The sequence below is a fragment of the Urocitellus parryii genome, chromosome 8 (assembly GCF_045843805.1).
Source record: "Urocitellus parryii isolate mUroPar1 chromosome 8, mUroPar1.hap1, whole genome shotgun sequence".
NCBI lineage: Eukaryota > Metazoa > Chordata > Mammalia > Rodentia > Sciuridae > Urocitellus > Urocitellus parryii.
In genome coordinates this window covers 95,546,729-95,564,280 of record NC_135538.1, presented here as the reverse complement: position 1 = coordinate 95,564,280, position 17,552 = coordinate 95,546,729, and the positions used below count along the sequence as shown (strand labels likewise).

The window sequence follows — 17,552 nt, the reverse complement described above, 5'->3', positions numbered from 1 at the left end:
CCTCTTGCTCTTCTCATAGTCTCTCCTTTTGGACTGAAAAAGTAGTTGGCAAGTACTGTGGAATATATTTACACCCAACATGCATCCCAGTTGTGTTTAAGAAACATTACAATATGAATCAGGCTCTAAAGAGTAAAAAGTTTTTAAGACATAGCAATGACTTAAGATTTCAATGCAGGGAAAATGATAAGAACCACTACCACCATTAAATAAGCAGTGCCATCCTATAATAATCTGGTCATTTACGTCACATGAAGAGCCACTGTGTGTCAGCATTATTTCCCCAAGATTACTGAAGCATTATTTCTAGTGTTTCCTCTCAGGAGAATTTATTAAAAGGTTTCATAGGTAAAATATTTAGAGTTGATGGTCTAGGGCTGATAGAGAAACAGAGCTTCTTTCACTTGCAGTGTGAAATTAGTCACCCACATTTGAAAATGGGAAGATTTCACAGAGACAGCATAATTTCCAGTTCTTTTGAAAGTAAGTAGAGTATCTGGCAACAATGGGCCTGCATCCCTGTATGTTGATGATTTACCAAAATTAAGAAGCTACCAGGTCTCCTGACATGGGGTCACGAATAGGTCATGGCTGTCTGCCATCACACCTGTTCAGTATCTGTAGCTATATCTCTGTCAAAAGTCAAGGCAAGGGCAGGGAGAAACCCTGTTTTATCCAGCTTATTTATTTATGTTCCCTACCTAGCTCCTGTGGCACCTGAGTTGGGCCCTGCAGTTTATAGCAACATTAAATAAAAAAAAGAAACATGTTTAGGGAGGTTGGGCTACTATAAATATGATTAATGGTTACAATAAATGCTACTCAAAAATGATAATGAAGGGAATAAAAAAATACCTTTTTATTGAGAGTCTTCCACCGCGTATTGACTTCGTCCAGGTCATGCTCCAAACCCTGTGTGCTGGTGCTTTTAGCAGCACTCTGAATAAGGCCTTGACCTAACCAGTTTACATCTTGCTGTTTAACCTGCAAGGGTTCGATTTCTTCTTTCTGGAATACCTGCAGTTAGAAGGGCCATAATCATATGATTTATACTATCTACAAACTACCAAAATGTATAATGAGCATTTACTTTGTCATTAGGTAGTAGGAACTATCAATCATTACAGAAGTAAAGATACTGCCGTTGCCTGTTCATAGGTCTTAGCTACCCTGGGAGCGATAGTACAAAAGTAAACATCAAACCCATTTGGGAATATTAAAGAATTATATTCCAATTAAATTATCTATAAAACCAAAAAGACAGTCTTATCTGTCCTCTCTTTATTGCTTCATTATAATCACATGATAAATTTCCTACTTTCTCAACTGAACTCTAACAAAAGGCTTATAGAAAATGCTAAAAAACAAACTGGTAAGATGGGGTCAAATGAGCCTTACTGGGCAAGGAATTCTCATCAGCTCTCATAAGGATGGGTGCTGCTAGCTGACAACTGAAGCTTTAGACTGAAACTGGAAATGAAGAATCACTGGCAAGACAATGAAGTGGGCCAAGAGGCCAGACACATGGCCGGCCAGAGGAACAAAAATGTAGGGCTGGAAAAAGGAAAAAGACACAGGTATGTGCCGAAATAACATAGATCTCTGCAAGTTCAGCCTCTTCTCCTCCATGCCTATGAAAATATCCATGGCTTGCAAGAAGCACCGTGGCTTCATCCCATGGATCTGACCACACATATCAGTGGCACAACAAGTCTGGTTCCTCTTTGGTCAATGCTACCTGTGCATCTGCTCTGAGCAATTGCCCAGGGCTGCCTCACCTCCTCTCCATTACATCCAACTTATGGTCACTCAGTCACCTGTGACTAGCAAAGGATGCAATGTATTAAATAAAAGCTGCAAGTTCTGTGAAAGTACAAATTTTGGCCTGTTTTCCTTATGACAGTTCTATGCCTGGGCCTACCACAGTGACTAGCATGTTGTATGCACCCAATAATTATATGCCAAATTATTTTCAGTATGGAAATATTACATTTCTACCTTAGATGACATCAGCTCTTTAACAAATAATACTGGAGGTAAATATATCAATCCCTTCACAGATACCATGTTTGTAATATAGGACTTGGAGGAAGCCATGAGAAAGATCAATTATTTTAACTATGTAAGGAAAGTTCTGGACAGATTTTAAGATAAAGCACTGTTTGGGATTCTGAGTTATTAGAGCAAAGGGCACTACATAAATAATCAATAAATGTCTAAGCAGAATATATGGAAACATAATATAGGCAAATATTAAAATAGCAATTAAGAAAAAAATCTACAGATATTATATAAAAATTAAATTTGAAAGATGTAGAGGCCACAGGAAACAAACTCTCCAAACCCTGGCCCAAAGCTGAGCACACAGGATACTCTTGTGTTACTGTATGAATGAGTACATTAGGGAACAGCAATCAAATTACTGATCATTTCCTGTAAAAGTCCCCTCTAGCTAAAAGGCCAAGCTGCTTTTTCCACAGAAAATCCATATGGACAATTTCCATGCTGGCTAATTGTTTTTATATAACTACTATATATAAAAATTAATTATACATTATCAAAGAAACAAGATCCCACAAATCACTGAGGAAAGAATTAAGTTTTCATGATTTTTTAAAAAAATATAACTTACCAAATAAGTCAACAGAAAGTTGCAACAAGGTGGTCAAGATAGAATTTGGCAGAATGATTCTATTTCTTTTCTATATCATTTTCTAAGTTACTAACTCTAGGCATCAGTAGCTTTGGATAAGTTTAAATATTTACAAAAACAATGGGAGGCATCAAGAAAAACTGCTATATTCTTAATTTCAGGAACTTTCATGATACACTGTAATGCAGAAAAAAAGTTTCCTCCTCTCTTGCAGTTGGTTATGAGGACTCACACACACAAACTAATATAATGTTCTCCTAAATTGCCTTAAACTCTGCTTTTGACTTTAATTTAGGGATAGATTTCAAAGAGGATTTAGATGAGTCTGGGGTCATTTCCTAAAGTGCTATAGAAATACAAAAAAAGCATATAATCCTAAAATTAATTATCATCTACAAATTAACGACCAAATCCTTTACAGGGAAAATGCACTTTGCTAAGCTTTTAAATTAGTAGGCCATTTGTTGCATACCCAAGAAAAGGGTACGGATCACTAAAGCAATTATTTCATAGACTTAAAAAGAACTATTCTGATGTTATCTAAATTCTTTATCTCTCAGTGGTAATAAGACACCTACAAAGATAGACTCCCTCCTCCCCAAACTAACCTACAGCACAGACACAGAGAAACCTAAAATAAAATCAAATTACCTCTGAGGAAAAGTTTACCAGAAGAGCTCAGTAAAAGTACTAAAATAGCTGAACTTCAATCTGAGTGGCAAGAAAAAAATTGCAGGCTTGACAAACAACCTCTAGTTATTACTAGGCTGCACCCTTTACTTTCTTACCTCATCCACCACTCACAAGAAGTTAGGACTATAACGCCTGGGAAACTAGTACAGTGGCTTCTCTACTCTCACATGTGGAGCTTCTGAGAGAAATTTTTTAGAGCTTTGAAAAAGTCCTCAATTTAGGTAGAGAAGTTTGCAGACCACAACAATATAATATTGTGTTCATATCTTCATGACTAAGCCTGTTGAAGCTTAATATACCCAATATAACTGACCTTAAGTGGCAGTATCTTAAACCACAACTTGTACAAAAGCCTCACATGAACATAAATTCACAGTGACAACATTCTGAATGAAGGGGAACAGCCAAAATCGGCACAACCAATGGCAGGGCCCCAAACACCTGGAAAAAACTGCTCCTCTTTTTAAACAAACAAACAAACAAACAAACAAACAAACCAAAACCACACAGGGGTCCCTTAGTTAATTTGTTATAATGTTCAAATTATCAATAGCTGGCATCTTACAGGGTGCTAATCAAACATCTCAAACAAATGACTGAATTTGATCATTACTAGAAACACTGGTAACCACTCTGAAACAGAATCATAAATGTTTGGCATTGCAAAGTATCACATTTCCATTAATTACCTGGACTGATTGGAAGCCATTGCATACTGTGTCCAATATTCCTGCCTGGGTCCCTGTTTTGCTGGGCACTGCTTTCTTTCTTACTGGCATGAATTTCAGGGAGCACTTCATATGGGTCACCTCCATCTCCTGGGCAGAAAGGGGAGGCTCCAGTTCCCCTTTAGATGCTCTGTTGGGTTCTTCTGAATCATATTGTGCTGACAGTGTCACAATTTCTACCAAATTTGTGCTACCACAATCTACATCACTCTCCTCCAGGGTGGTGTGAGAGAAATCTAAACCCTTTGTAAATTCCCTACTTTGTGCTGTCATTTGGGATTCTCCTGGTCCATAAGTGTTCTCCTCTTCCCAGGAGTTAGAAATGCACTCATTTTCTTCATCTTTTGGCATGATTAATGGATCACCCTTAGTGCTCTCTTTCAAATCATTCTGCAGGCAACAATTTTCATCATTGATTTCCCTTTGATCATTTATAGATTTTGATTCCTCAAGTAAAGAAACATCATGCAAAATCATTTTGAAGTTATCATCAGGGTGGGCACTTCTACATGAAAGCAATGGGATTTTCTGTTCACTCATGGAATTAACAGAAAAAAATGGCCTATAGTGTTCTGTTATATGAATATCTTCAGCAGAAGATAAGCTTCTAATTTGTGACTGGTCTCCAGTTAAAATGCCCTGTTTTTCTTCCCTCTCTGCTTGAGGGCTACATAAACCAGAGTCATCCTCCTCAGAAGTCAGAGAATTAGTGCCCCATCTGCACTTGCTGGCCTTCGTAACGCCATCTGACATATCGGGAGGTTCAACAAAAGAGCTTTCACTTTTGTTTGCATAATCCATAAAATTGGCTGGGACAAACATTCGCCAAGACCGTCTATGCTCTTTCTTTTCTGCATGAGATTTGGCTTTGGGTAATCCTGTGGTTCGAATGATGTCACTATTCAGTTTGAGTGCATCAAAGATCATCTTTTCATCTAGTTTGTTAGCTTCACGACCTCTCAACTCAAATACACTGGAAGAAGTAAGGGCACCATTAGAGCATAAAGAACTAACATCCAGTGTTCTGTGACTGTAGGGTAGTGTCCGGTCTGTAAAATGCCTGGACGACAGACTACCTTTTGAACCAGAGTCTATCTGTTCATTTAGTCTAACAGTGTCATAGATTGACCTCTGTGGGACATAACAGTCTTCAATATTTAAGTCCTCTTCTTCTTCACCCTTCCCTACACATGGAGGATTCTGACGTAAACAGTCTGGTCTACTGAGTGGCTTCCCCATTTTGTAGACAGTCAAAACAAATATTGCAGCTCTTGACACAGAAAATAAGAAACAAAGTAGGGCATCTTGCAAAAAAGTCTGCTTCTGAACAGCACTATGAAGTGTCCTCAGCATAAAGACACATGCTAAAATAATACACGAAATATATGAGGTGCTTAGGGTCATTAGCAGTGCATCTGTATTAATGCAACTCTTTTACCTGGTTGATTTTAGAATTATTCCAAAAAGTAAAGTGCATCAAGAACAGAGAACAGAATTCTCCTTCCTCTACCAGCCCCTGAAGTTCCCTTTCACATACTCCAAAACACAGAAATACACAACACTTAAAAGTGGCTCAAACACTCAGAACATTCCATTGTCAGTCCATTTCCCTTTTTTGTCTAATTTTGCATCTGAGGTTTCCAGATTAAAATTTCCAAATGAGCAAGCATTTTAACAGGCTGAATGTTAATTTCAGCAAAGCTCTGGTTAACTGTAATCCACTTAAAGATGGCTTGCAAAACTCCATCTCCTTTATAAATAAACCAAGTTTCAGAAACAGAGACCATGTATTGTTCAGCTGAAGGCACAGACCAAGTCTTCAGAGAAAAATAAGTTAATTCTATGTAAAAAAGTTAAATTTTTCTTTTACTTTCTCTTGGGGGTAATAACTATAAATAATCTTGATTCAAAAGGCAGTTTTTCTTCCCATATTAAGCTTCTTCAAGGTTACCCAGAACTACCCACGGGGGAAATATCAGCCAGCCAGAGCAGAGCAGTACAATCCAGCAACCTTTCAAAGTAAACAGAAAGCATGTTGTACTATAATAAGCTTCTCTTAAAAAAAAAAATGTTCAAAGATTCTTATCTGATCCTCAAGAAGGCTTATTCCACCTGAGGCAACTGCAGCAAAAGAAGAGCTCCGCGGCTTCCTCTAAGGCACAGGCAGCGCAATTCACATTCAGCTGAAGACCAAGCCACTACTCTATCCTTTGAAATTGACCAACTGCTGTGGCTGCAGCTGGGTCTTCATTTCAGCTAAAGCTGGCGAGAGGGGGAGGTGGCAGTGGACGCGGCAGAAAAGGAGCTCCAGCAGGGACCTCCTGTGTTGTCCCCGGCTCCTCAGGGCAGCGGGGTCCTGGGCAGGCATCCTCTCGAGCCAGGGCGCTCCCAGCAATGCCTTCTCTCTTCACACAACATCTGCTAAGTCCCTGAGCCTGCAGGCTGCTCCAGACCTCGGCTTGCTCTACAGCTCTGGTGCTACGCCCTCCTGCGACTTAACTTCGCAGTCATCTTTCCTCAGACTCCTAGCCTCCTCCCCCAACAGAGAGCACTTTCAGTGGGAGGTACCTTGAGGCCAGAGAGGCTGCAAAGCAACAGCTAAGCGGTGACATCAGCGCAAAACTGGACGAGTCCTGAGATTGGGGAGAGGGGCAGTACCGGGTTCAGAGATTGCTGAGATTACACCAGCTATACTTCAAAATGGGAAAGGACCCGAAGGGCTTGCAGAGGCAGAACCTGACACCAGGAGGCCCTGAAGAAATCATTTTGAGACCCAATTCACTTGATTACTAAAAGGAAAAGGCGGCGGAGGCTACCCAGGTCTCTTTCAGTTTAAACTACACTCTCAGCAGCGAATCAGTTGTTTAAGCAGGCTCTGCCAATCCAAGTGCAGATCACACTGAAAAGGAGTGTTTTGTCATTCCCTTTTAAAGCCCAAGTTCAAGTCTAACAGTTCTCAGGAGTCAATTATTCCTAAAAGCACTGTGCACTGCTTACATGAATATTTGTAGTTACTAATATCCAGGTAGTCCTTTTGAGATTAATGCAGGGTCCAGGCAAACATAGTAACTGACTCTAATAAAATAATCACCTCTACAGATTTTAACTATTGAACAAACACCCTTTAAAAATATTGTTTCAAAGTAAAGTTCAGCAAATCAAACCTTAGCCTTTGTAGCAGAAATGATAAGTTTTATTTACTAAAATCTATCTATTCTTTTATGAAATGAGTGACACCATCAGAGTAGCAGATAGTTACAAATGAAGGCAGATAGTCTTTTTTCAATTTCATAAAACAATTATTAGAATGTGAACAAAACAGCACTGACACTCAAATGAAGAAGGCAGTTCTGTTCAAAACAACCTTATGTTTTCTCTGGTAATCCTACAGAAAAGATGTGGGAGGGAACTTTTTTATGGTTAATGAGAAAATATCACCCCAAAATTATTTTTTATAAACCTACAAGTTGCATTTAAAAATATATTTGTAACCAGAACTCCTTATAGGTAACTCATCATGCAACTCAATATGTAGCCATCATTAAGCTGAAATTGTATTTAACCATCTACAAAGAAAAAATAGGTATGAATATCCATTAACATCACAATATCAAAGCCCATTTTTCATGGTTAAGAAGTGAAATATTTCAACAAACACCTGATTTTGTGCTTTTTAAAGCACACAGGCTGTTGTGAGGTACTGATAAGAGACAAAAAGAAAAATGTGCACACAGCTTCTGTGTTTGAACAGTGGGTTGAGCACAAGACTGGGAATTAGTAACCACCAAGGATCTTACTCCCAGCTGCCACTATCTTGATATGTAAGCCTGGAAAAGCTACCTATCATGGCAATATCAACAAAGTTTCCATGAAATCTGCATGAGTAACTTTCTCTAAACATTCTAAGGTCTTTACAGAAACTTTTCATGAGAAAGACTGGCCCTAATTCAGTCCACCTTAGACTCTGACTCATTAGCACGATATTAGTCTTGCCTTATGAAAAGCTAAGAGCAACATATAACCTCACATTTGAGGTAGGCAAATATTTTAAAAACTTTATGGATGTGTGCATGAATGGATATGAAGCAACAAATCCCATCATTATGTACAACTATAATGTACCAATAAAAAATGTAGAAAGAAAAAAAATGATGTAGCCAAGGGGATTAAAAAAAAACCTCATGGATAATTCATTCATAAATTCAACCATTCAACAAAAATAGTGCTCACTATCTTGCCAAATAGTAAGTGAGCACTGGGGAAATATTATGGCCAAGTGGGGAACACAGATGAAAAAAATGGGCATGACACAGTTTGGAAGTAGGGAGTACTCTGGGAAAATGTGCTCTGGACGAATATGCTTAAGCATATGCCACTTATTTAACAACTGAACTCTTATTTATTAAACTGACTTAAATTTATTTATTATATTCTGATTTAAGTTGAAACCTGTACTATTAACATCATGGTGGGATTTATAGTAATAATTCACATATATCTCTGTTACTTGAAATCACATTCCCAAGACATAGTTGGATAATAAAAGAACTCAGAGCAGAACTGGACTTGTTTATCTTTTCCTCTCTATTTGGTCTATACAACCACTTTAAATGTTATTGTCTCTAATATTAATAAAATCAAGATGAATTAAGTTGTTCCAAATATTAATTGTGATATATAGATTGCTCACATTTTCACGAGAAATACATAATCAATAAATAAGCAAAGCTTTTCTGAAAAAACAGTCAACACTCTTATTCCATACATAGAGAAACTACAATGCTGTTTTCAAATGCAATCTTCCCTATTTAATGTGTAGATATGATCCAGCTAAATTACCTACTACAGCAGATGATTTGGGGAAAGTACACCAATACTAACTGAATTATAAACAGAATAGTACCATCCTACCGTTCTATATTTCTAAAGTTAAATTAAGTCCTTAAAAAGGAAACTTTCTGAAAATAATCTTACCACTAAGTACAATAACCATGGAAAAGTTAAAGATTAATTTTATCAACTCAAAAATGGACATTTTAGAGCTAAGTAATTGGAGATATTAAGAAATTCAAGGCAAAGTAAGGGGAAAGTGTCTGTGTAAGCAAATGCTATATTATCCATGAAAACTCCAAAAGTCCCTTGTAGTACAATAGCTCTTGAAACATAGATTATAAACTAACAAGAGATCTGTGCTTTGTACTACAAATACAAAAACAGGCATTAGGAGCAACACTTTCTATTGTTCTGTTTAAAACAGATAAGTCATTAGCTAATGAAAACTGAAAGCATCCTATAGTTTTCAAACTAATAAAGTTTTTCATATGACTAAAGGGTTTTCAAGGATATGCAGCTGATGAATATGCAATAGCTATTTACTTCACTGGAAAGTAGTTTAAAGAAAATAGAAGATTTAGACTCCGCCACAAAGAAACAAGTTTAGAAACACTCAATAGATTTATTGTCTCATCTTGGAAGTTTATCTTGATATAAACCTTGGCTAATATCTTCAATAAGTACTTGCTATTTTTCTGTAAATTACTACAATACTAAGACTATGTTTTCCCACTATCTTCCATGAGGTGATTTGACATATGAATCTTATTATTTAAAATGTATGCATATATACACGAAAATACCTAAACATTTGGATTTTTAAAAGCCATTCAGAAAATGAAACTAATGCACACATTAAGAATACCATGCAGTTTCTTTCAGAGAAACTAAGACCAAGCAAAATCTGAAAATGTTATTCATATTAAAATACTGGCTAAAGAAACAAAACAGTCTTTAGAGGAAGACAATTACAGATGCATGAAAAGAGGATATGGGAGCACAGACATTTTCTTGGGGTGTCCTGGTTCTTGAATGGCTCCAAAAGTTTTTTTTTTACTTAACTTAAAATTGCAGCATTTACCTAATCTGTGCTATTATTTTAACAAGTCATCAGAGACCTAGACAAAAATTTAAAAAACACCAAATGTTCTTATCAAGAAACCAATGTATAATTTCATAATAGCAATGCAAATTATCTCTGTCTCTCCCTCTCATATGTATAAACACACACACCCAGGCACCCACACCCCTTAAACAACTTTCCACAATAAAAGAAATCATGAAGGCCTTCTTTTATCTAAAGGAGGCCTGTGATAATGACAGTAAATATTATAGTTGGGCCTTTTTTTTTTTTTGGATCACTTTAAAATAGTGAGAGAGATTTATCCAATTAAAATCAAACCAAAAAAAGCAAAAATTTAAAAAATCATTTTTTAAAAACTCTCTGGCTAAAACTGACCTCAACAACCTACTTTAATTCTTCAGTCTTAAATCAAGCAATAGAAGTTATGAGAGGCTATGTATGAGACAACAAGGGCCAGGACATTAGCAGAACTGGAAAGAGGACCCATGTTGCCAGGTTCCTTTTTGACTGCCCTTCCAGATTAACACTGCACAGTCCTTGTGTGACACAGGAAAGAGGGCAGTTATCTGTTATGCCTGGTTAAGTACAAGGTATTAACAATACTAACCATCATATCAGCCTTGACTGGTAATAGCTAGGTGTGGTCTTTATGGGGGTAGGAGGATGTCTGTCTTGCCCTGCAGATGTGGTATAGTATTCTTTCATCCTAAAATCTTAAGTGGTACTTTGAAGTGATTTGTTAAATAGTGTAACTTTCCTACAAAAGCCCATTCATCTAGTTACAGTTTTTATGCTAAAAATATTTTCACCTTTAAAAATACCAGAGGAAGGTATTGCACAACCCCCTGGCTAATAGTCTCATTCACAAAAATCTTGTCTATCAAGAAACTGTCCCTATGAAAAACTTTTTCTGAAACAGTTTTATCTAATTTTCCCCTGTACTCAACAAAAGCAGAGAACAATTCCTCACTGACCTCTACCTACCAATATGAATACAACTTAAACACTGCTACTAATGCTTTCTTTGGACAGTTTAATTCTATCTTTATAAATATGGTGACATTAAAGATTTTTCCAGGTTATTTAAAAAATACCATAATAAGAAATTTGTCCAAACCTCCTGGCTTCTTGAGCCTCAAGATACTTTGCATTTTAGTTACCCAATATTCAAATAACGATGCCTGCGTTGAATAATACTTCACCTGGACCAGAAGTTATTACAGTAAAATCAGGCATCTGTTCTGGTCTATGTCTCTGGTTTCAACTTGGTTTTAAAATGCTCTGCTCTATGTAATGCCATTTCCATTTTGAAAATAAAAATAAATCTTTAGTTCAGAAAGCCCTGTACCAGAGATGTGTTCATTTGTGAGGATAAAATGAATCACAACTGGGCAGTAACAGAATGGCCAGAAGTAAATAGTAAAAGCAGGGTCTAAGGTAAGATTTTCTTTTTTAAAAAACCATGGCCTAGATAGAGAGGTAGGGAGGGGTACTAATTTAGTTAGAATGTGACTGTGTATGTTCTTCAAAACATCTAGTTTCTTTGATCTTCCCTGAAATTAAATCAATTCAATATGGTAACAGTGATTACTTCATGATGATCAGGAGATCTGATTGGCTGTTACTGGCATCACAGGAATCACAAGGACATACTCCTTCCAGAGACTGCAATTTCACATATCTTTGATAAGTATAGAAATGTTAATATTTCTTAATAAAAATGTGTCTTCAATTTGAAAATAACATCGAGTCAGGGGCCTTCAAACAGAAGTTAGGGACAAAGATAACATGAAAGGAGTTTCTTTCTTCCCGGACATGTGCAGAATCTATTCACTATTCAATCCAAAGTTTTTGACAGTGTGCACAGAATTTAACTGTAATAATTGCAAAGTATAAGCAGAAAAATGGTACTTTGAGTTATCAACACTACAAGGTTGTAACATGTCTAAAGACTAAAGAGACTGCCACTCTAGACACACTTAGTCCAATCTCCAGTATTTAGCATGAGGAACATATATGGCCACAGAACTTACAAAATCGAACAGTTTAAAAACTTCAAGCCAACTGAAGTAGCACTAATTTGTTTTCAAAATCTTCAGAATAGTTTTCACTGAGAGTGAATCAGGGCCTTCTGTTTAGAATAGCAATTGTTTTCATTATATTTGAGTTGGTCCCTTAAACGTAAGTGAATTTTGTCTTTTCAAGAAAACCTAAGGTCAATATGAACAGCTATTTCTTAGGCAAAAGTTTAGGGGTAAAATGGAAGCAGGGAAATTTGTCTTCCTGGTTAAAAATAATGTATTTTGCTCCCACTGAATAGGAGTGGGGCATCCTTTGTAAGTAACAGAATAATGACTATTAAGTTCCAGTCCTGCTCTGAAGGCAGTTTATTTTGCATTAAGAAAAACTGTTAGAGAATGTTATCCATGACAGTAGCTTAAAAATTAAAGCTACCTGATGAACTAATGCCAAACTGGACTATATTTTAAAAAGTCAATAATGAAAACTGGCCTAGCCCTTTGGTGCTTTTCTGTTTCCTTATCAGAAATTACAATACCTAGCTTTTTACTTAGTACAAAGCATTCCACTCAACAAATCAAAAAACTTTCTAAAAAACTATGTTGAAACTAAAGACCCAAAGAAACTCAATCAAGATTGAATAGTAAATGAGAAAATTTGCCACTTTAATTAAGAAAGATAGAACCACTAAGACAATGGACTGTCTGGTTCTGTCTCAGTCACAGTAGTAGTGGGAATACCACAATCACAACCACTACCACCACCGTCATCAAGAACATGTCACCATATTTATAAAGATAGAATTAAACTGTCCAAAGAAAGCATTAGTAGCAGTGTTTAAGTTGTATTCATATTGGTAGGTAGAGGTCAGTGAGGAATTGTTATAGAACATCAGCTTCACACACATTTACCTTGTGTTTCTTATAGAAGCTAATTTGATAGACAGTTTCCTTAAGTAGGTGTTCCTGGTGTTTGGGATTAAAATGAACAATGGCTGGCTGCTACTAAATGCCTAAATTAGATTACAAGCAAAGATGATGTGAAAATTCCCCAGAGAAAAACATAAGATGTGAAAATGATGAATAAAGTCCACACAAAGCATCACAGAAGCTGACACTTACTACTTGTGTGACCTTGGGCAAGTCACCTAAGATCCTAGACCTTAGGTTCTTTATAAGTGAGAGGGGGACAATAATAGCATCTCCCTCTCATGACAGCAGTGTTAAATTTGAAGAGTTTAGGGTGGTGCCTGATACAATTAGCCTATGATAGATGTTAATTACTGTAGTTGGTTTTTAAAATAAACACACACACACAAACACACAAACACACAAACACACAAATGGAGTTATTGGTTGTATAGGCTATCATCTTTCTTTACCATAATCATATTCTTTTTATTTTTGTTTCTTACCTATGGCACTATAATGTATTATATACAAATGATCTATCCCTTGAATCCCTACTTTTTTTTAAAAGTCACTGGATTTCAAGACACTAAATCTATGATATTCTTTATTACTCAATTTCAATAAACCAACTCCTTCCAAAATAATCAGAAAACAAACGAGCACAAGATGCTAAATAGTTGATTTTAGGAGATATAACCACTATTTTTCTTCACAAACAACCAAGACAATCTCTCCCGCTATTAATGTTAATGAGCTTATTTGGTGCTGCTTTAGTTTGCAAAACACTTTCACTGCAATGGTGAGAAAACTCCTCTCTCTTGCTTTTCCTACTTTCAGTTCTCTACATGACACAAACACACACAGGGAGGCAGCCACCAGTGGCAGCACCAAATATTATTACTTTTGCCCACTTTCTTACAGTTCATGAACGAAAGGAAGAGAAAGGAAGACCTACTCTTTCTTTTGTTTTTGCACTACTAGGACTGATCCCAGGGTTTCCACATGCTAGGCAAGGGCTCTATCACTGAGCCATACTACCACCCTAGGGTACTCTTTTTCTCTACACAAATTCCCAGAAAAGTCACAATGATGTCTTACAAAGGCACTGAACATGGTTAAGTTTCAATAGGAATTTTAAAGTTTTATCAGAATTCTACAGAAAATTCTAAAGCTTTCTGTCAGAAGAAGAGCCATGTCTTCTGTCTTTAAAGAAGCCATAAAACTGTTTTTCTAATAGCAAATTTTCTCATATGGAATCTTTGTTTTGCAAAGAAACATGAAAATTTGACAGTATAATGAAAGAAGTCAAGTCAACAATAAGGGAAGTTCCTTCGCCTTCAAGAATCAAGATCTAAAAACAGAATCACAGATTTTTAAGCCTTGGAGGAATTAGGCTTCAAGCCATTTAATAATGGCAAATAGTAATAATAAAAAGTTACTCTAAAGTTATTTTTCAAAATTCAGTAATCAGATGTTATTAAAGATAAGCAAAGAAAACAATACGTTAGATAACAACATAGAATTTGGAAGTCCACTTGATTCACCCTCATTTCCCATGGGAAACAATTTGTGTGTGTGTGTGTGTGTGTGTGTGTTTTTGTTGTTGTTGTTTTTTTGATGCTGGAGGTTGATCCCAGGTCTCAGGCATGCTAAAAGCACATGCTCTAGCACTGAGCTATACTTCAGCCCAATCTGTAGTTTTGGAAATCCTGTTTTTATTTGGTCTTAGTTTATTCTCTGTGCTAATGATGCAATACATATTTACCAGTCCTCACCAGAAAGTAAAACACATCTCAAGATCAGAACCAGGACCCATAACAACTGTGAAGGTTTATATCATATCATACCCCTGTAGAAAATTATTAATATATAGGACACAGAAAGCAATATATGACTTCTGATCTGTAACAAAGGAGGCCAAATTCAATGACACTGAAACTGGGCCACTATTTTAATCTAATGTTCTATTCATTAAGGATCACTGGTCAAGTGGTAGGCATTTCTTGGTCTGAGGAGCTTATATAGAGTCCAATGAAAATAATTCATACCTAATCCTCTGAGGCACGAACCCCCAAGATCTTTGTTTTATGAAACCAGGATTATAACATGAAATGCCAAATTGCCTGTTAAAAATATGAACTTTAAGAGGGAAAAAAGTTTGAAGAAGAAATTAAGAAGAATGACAAGAGAAAAGAAAAGGAAAAGACTATAATTCACCACTGAAGAAAAATGTAGCGAGTTCAAATGCAGCTCTGGTAACTACAAATGTCAGTTGTGAATGACATCAGAAATGGACTCCACATCAGTTTCTGGCTTGTTTAGAACTTTCTCTGGCACCTTCTGACCTCCATGTCCAAATCCCCAGTAGGTTTGGAACTGCCCCATGCATCTGAATATTATCCTGACATATGCTCAAACACTGTATTATAGTCATTCTTGAAGATTCTAAATAATATGTAATCACCTTTCTATGCCAATTATAAACTTATCTTAATAATAAAAACATTCAGTAAGAATGAAGAACTCCCTACCTTGAATACATTAAGTTGCTGATTAATTGTCTCTGTTTCCATACCAACGGGACCTTGTGACTCTTCATGTTCTTCAGCCTTCTGAAGCAAAGTAGAAAAGTTGTTCAATTTGTTGTAGAATTCTTCGAGACGCTCAATTGTCCCTTCAACCTGCTCTTCTCTGGCTTGAGCTCGGTCCAGTAACTTGTTGCACCGTTTGCTTAAGGCCTCCAAGTCCCTTTTGGCTCCAACAAGGTCAGGAGAGGTCTCTTCTGTGGCTAGCATCATCTTGCAGGTTTTATTAGCATTGTCATTGTTTGCTATGAGGGCTTCTAGTTTCTTCAGAAAGGATTTTATGCCCTCCTTTTGCTTTTGCAATGTTTCCACATCTCTCCCCACTGGAGCCATGCCATCCAGTTCATCATCAAATTCTGCAAACTGGGAAAACATCTCTCGGATGGTGTTCTGGAAATGCCCAATGCCCTGAAGCTTGGTTTCCAAGAAGGAACACTTCTCATCAACCTGCTGACTTAGTGTATTATGCTCTTGAGCTAAGGTTTCTACTTGTAATAAAACATCAGAGACTCCCTTTGAGTCTGAGGCTTCTACTACAAGGTCCTGTGCAAGCCTTTTGGCCACATCCACCTGATGCTTCAAAGTCTGAAGTGATTTCTGCTGAGTCTGCAACATGGTCAGATATTTGTTACTGTGAGCCTGTGGTCCCAGGGAGTCATGGGCATCCAGCTGCTCCTTTGCATACTGAAGCTGCCTTTTAGCTTCTTTGGAAGATTCTTGAAATTCCTTAAACTTCTGTGCCATGTTCTCCAGGGAGAATTTCTTACTGTGAAGTTGTTCAGTGACCATGTCCACCTTCTGGATCAATGATTTATTCTCATCTGTAACAACCTCTTTATCTACCTCACAAACACTGAGCAAACTATTGGCTGTGTTGTTCAGTAATTCCACCATACCAAAATGTTGGTCCATTTCCTTCTGCAGAGACTTTAATTTGGCAATAGAATTCTCTGTTTCAGCAGGATCCAAGCAAAATTTTACTTCCTCCAGCTTGTTTTGACATTTATCAATCCATGGCTGGAGAGTTTCTACGTGCTCTTTGTACTTGAGGGCTTTTTCCAATGAATCTTTTAACTTGTCTTCTCTTTCTTTCACCTGCTTATTAAATCCATCCCAATCAGTCTTAATAGTGTTAAGCTGTAACTGTAAGGCTGCCTTTTCAGACCCGTGTGTTTTTAATAACAAATTTTCACCTTCTGCAATGGTTTTTTCATAGATATTAGACTGAGCAGTCAAAGTTTTACTGAAGTCTTTCTGATCTTTAATTAATGTTTCCAAGACATCAAGTTTGGCTGATATTGGATGACACTTGTTTTGCTCTTCTTTCTTTGTATCCAGCCAAATCTGAAAATCTCTAGACATTTGCTGAAATTGATGAGAGCTTGCACAGGCTGACTGCAGGTGCTGGACATGATTCTCTGAAAGCAAAACACAGATATGTTTATTTTACATCAAAGTGTCAATCTATGAAAAGTCAGTAAAAAAATCTTCAAATTAATATGCAGAGTTGTCTAAAAGCAAGGACTTCTAGCACTGACTACAAGAATTACAAGTGAACTTACTGACAGAGGGAAAGAAGAAGTAAGAGGTAAATACAACAATAAGAAAAAGGACAATTGGCAAGAAGCAGAAGGCAGTTAAGAGGAGAAAAGCCTTGATTTGGGAAGTACAAATGCATCAAACTGCATGGTGTGGTCACACTGCACATGGTCTGCTTTGCCAGTATCATCTACATTCCAGAATAGGGAGGAGATAACTGCCAAGGTCTAGATTATGTTAATAATAAAACACTTCTTTGCAATGACTGTTTCATATCTATGGCTTTTACATATTGTGGAGGTTTAATTATTTGCCCAAGATTTTCCAGCTCTGAAGTGGTTAAGTCAGGATATAAACTCATGTGGTCTCTATGGGTTACATTATGCTGTCTCCATATTGAATAAAGTTTAATGTGAAATGATTGCTGTAATCAATAAACACATCCAATAATTTAAAAACATAAATTGAATATTTACCAAGTGCAAGGTATAGTACTATTTTTCCAAC

General features: G+C 36.8%; 2 protein-coding genes across 10 annotated transcripts in view; both read right to left on the bottom strand.

Moving 5' to 3' along the window:
- Positions 1–17,552, bottom strand: part of Dst (dystonin) — a 334,297-nt gene that overhangs the window by 72,035 nt on the left and 244,710 nt on the right. For all 9 annotated transcript variants that reach the window (XM_026398944.2, XM_077801782.1, XM_077801781.1 and 6 more), the window contains 2 exons: positions 15,453–16,924; positions 856–1,017 (listed from right to left, as the gene is read on the bottom strand). In XM_026398944.2, coding sequence (XP_026254729.2) covers positions 856–1,017; positions 15,453–16,924 — 1,634 coding nt within the window. The remainder of the gene's footprint in view (positions 1–855; positions 1,018–15,452; positions 16,925–17,552) is intronic.
- Positions 1,441–5,394, bottom strand: LOC144256631 (uncharacterized). The gene is made up of 2 exons (XM_077801986.1): positions 4,036–5,394; positions 1,441–1,554 (listed from the first exon to the last, which is right to left on the bottom strand). Exons 1-2 carry the CDS (start codon positions 5,311–5,313, stop codon positions 1,441–1,443), a joined length of 1,392 nt encoding a protein of 463 aa, XP_077658112.1. The 5' UTR covers positions 5,314–5,394.

Coding starts and splice junctions, on each gene's coding strand:
- LOC144256631 (XM_077801986.1), bottom strand. CDS start 5,313: ATGGGGAAGCCACTCAGTAGACCAGACTGTTTACGTCAGAATCCTCCA. Junction 1,555..4,035: donor ATGGCTTCCAATCAGTCCAG/GTAATTAATGGA, acceptor TCCTTTTTCCAG/CCCTACATTTTTGTTCCTCT.